At 25.9% G+C, this 1,047-nt stretch overlaps 1 protein-coding gene across 1 annotated transcript in view; it reads right to left on the reverse strand.

Annotated features, from left to right (window-relative positions):
- Nucleotides 1-379, reverse strand: part of LOC106777446 (protein NRT1/ PTR FAMILY 5.1) — a 4,183-nt gene extending 3,804 nt beyond the window's left edge. The window contains exon 1 of the mRNA XM_014665031.2: nucleotides 177-379. Coding sequence (XP_014520517.1) covers nucleotides 177-282 — 106 coding nt within the window. The 5' untranslated portion in view covers nucleotides 283-379. The remainder of the gene's footprint in view (nucleotides 1-176) is intronic.
- Nucleotides 380-1,047: the final 668 nt, after the last annotated feature.

Raw genomic sequence — 1,047 nt, forward strand, 5'->3', positions numbered from 1 at the left:
ATATATATATATATATATATATATATATATATATATATATATATATATATATATATATATACAGAAACAGTTTATACGTATGCTGCCTGCATAACAACCTATATCTGCATAATGCAACCAATATGAATAAGAAATAAGAAAAGAGTGGAGATCTGAAAAAGAGAATTGATTCTGACCAACAAGAAAAGCACAAGCCTTCCATTTGCCGGTTTTGGATGAAAGTGCAGGGTGGCCACGGAAATCAACAGTGGCATCTTGGGTATAATCTGCATTGGCTTCCATTGATAACAGATATTACATAAACAATAATATAAGTAATAACCAAAATAAGAGATGTATATAGCAAGGTAGTGATATATCAAAGAGAGCAATAAATGGAGAAAGAGATCGCTGCTAGAGAAAACGGAGCTGCTGCTATCTCTATATATACTATCCATCACGGCATCTTTATATTTATTTTTTATTTTCTGTCATCGTTACATGCACTTCTACTACAATTACAAAATTATTTTAATATTTAAATATATATTTAAACTTAAAATTTAAGATAAATTTTTAAGTTTTTAATGTTTCACATAACGTAAATAATATATATGTATATCATATTTAAATTAAAATTTCATATATCAATATCATTAATAAATAACAAATAATAAAAAATTAATATTTTAACTTATTTTTAAAAATTGAAATCAAAAAATTTTTGTTTAGTCGTATTGACTGATTTAATATTGGATTTGTGCATCGTTACTATCCTACCATAACCCAACTAGATAAAGACCGGTTCCTGATCGTTCGATTTTAACGTATTGTCTCAATCTTGATAAGCATATAAATTAATATACAATTACACATATTCTATTTCGATATGTTATAAGAATATTACACATTTAAATAATAATAGTTAAGGATGTCAACAGGACGGATTAGAGTAATAGTTTCTCATTATTGGTCTGGTCTCCGTTTCAAATTTGTCAGAAAAAATATCATTAGGAAGGTATTTACATATTCTTTTAAATACTTGTGAATATATTTAGATACCTGTAT

This window comes from Vigna radiata, chromosome 2 (genome assembly GCF_000741045.1).
Source record: "Vigna radiata var. radiata cultivar VC1973A chromosome 2, Vradiata_ver6, whole genome shotgun sequence".
NCBI lineage: Eukaryota > Viridiplantae > Streptophyta > Magnoliopsida > Fabales > Fabaceae > Vigna > Vigna radiata.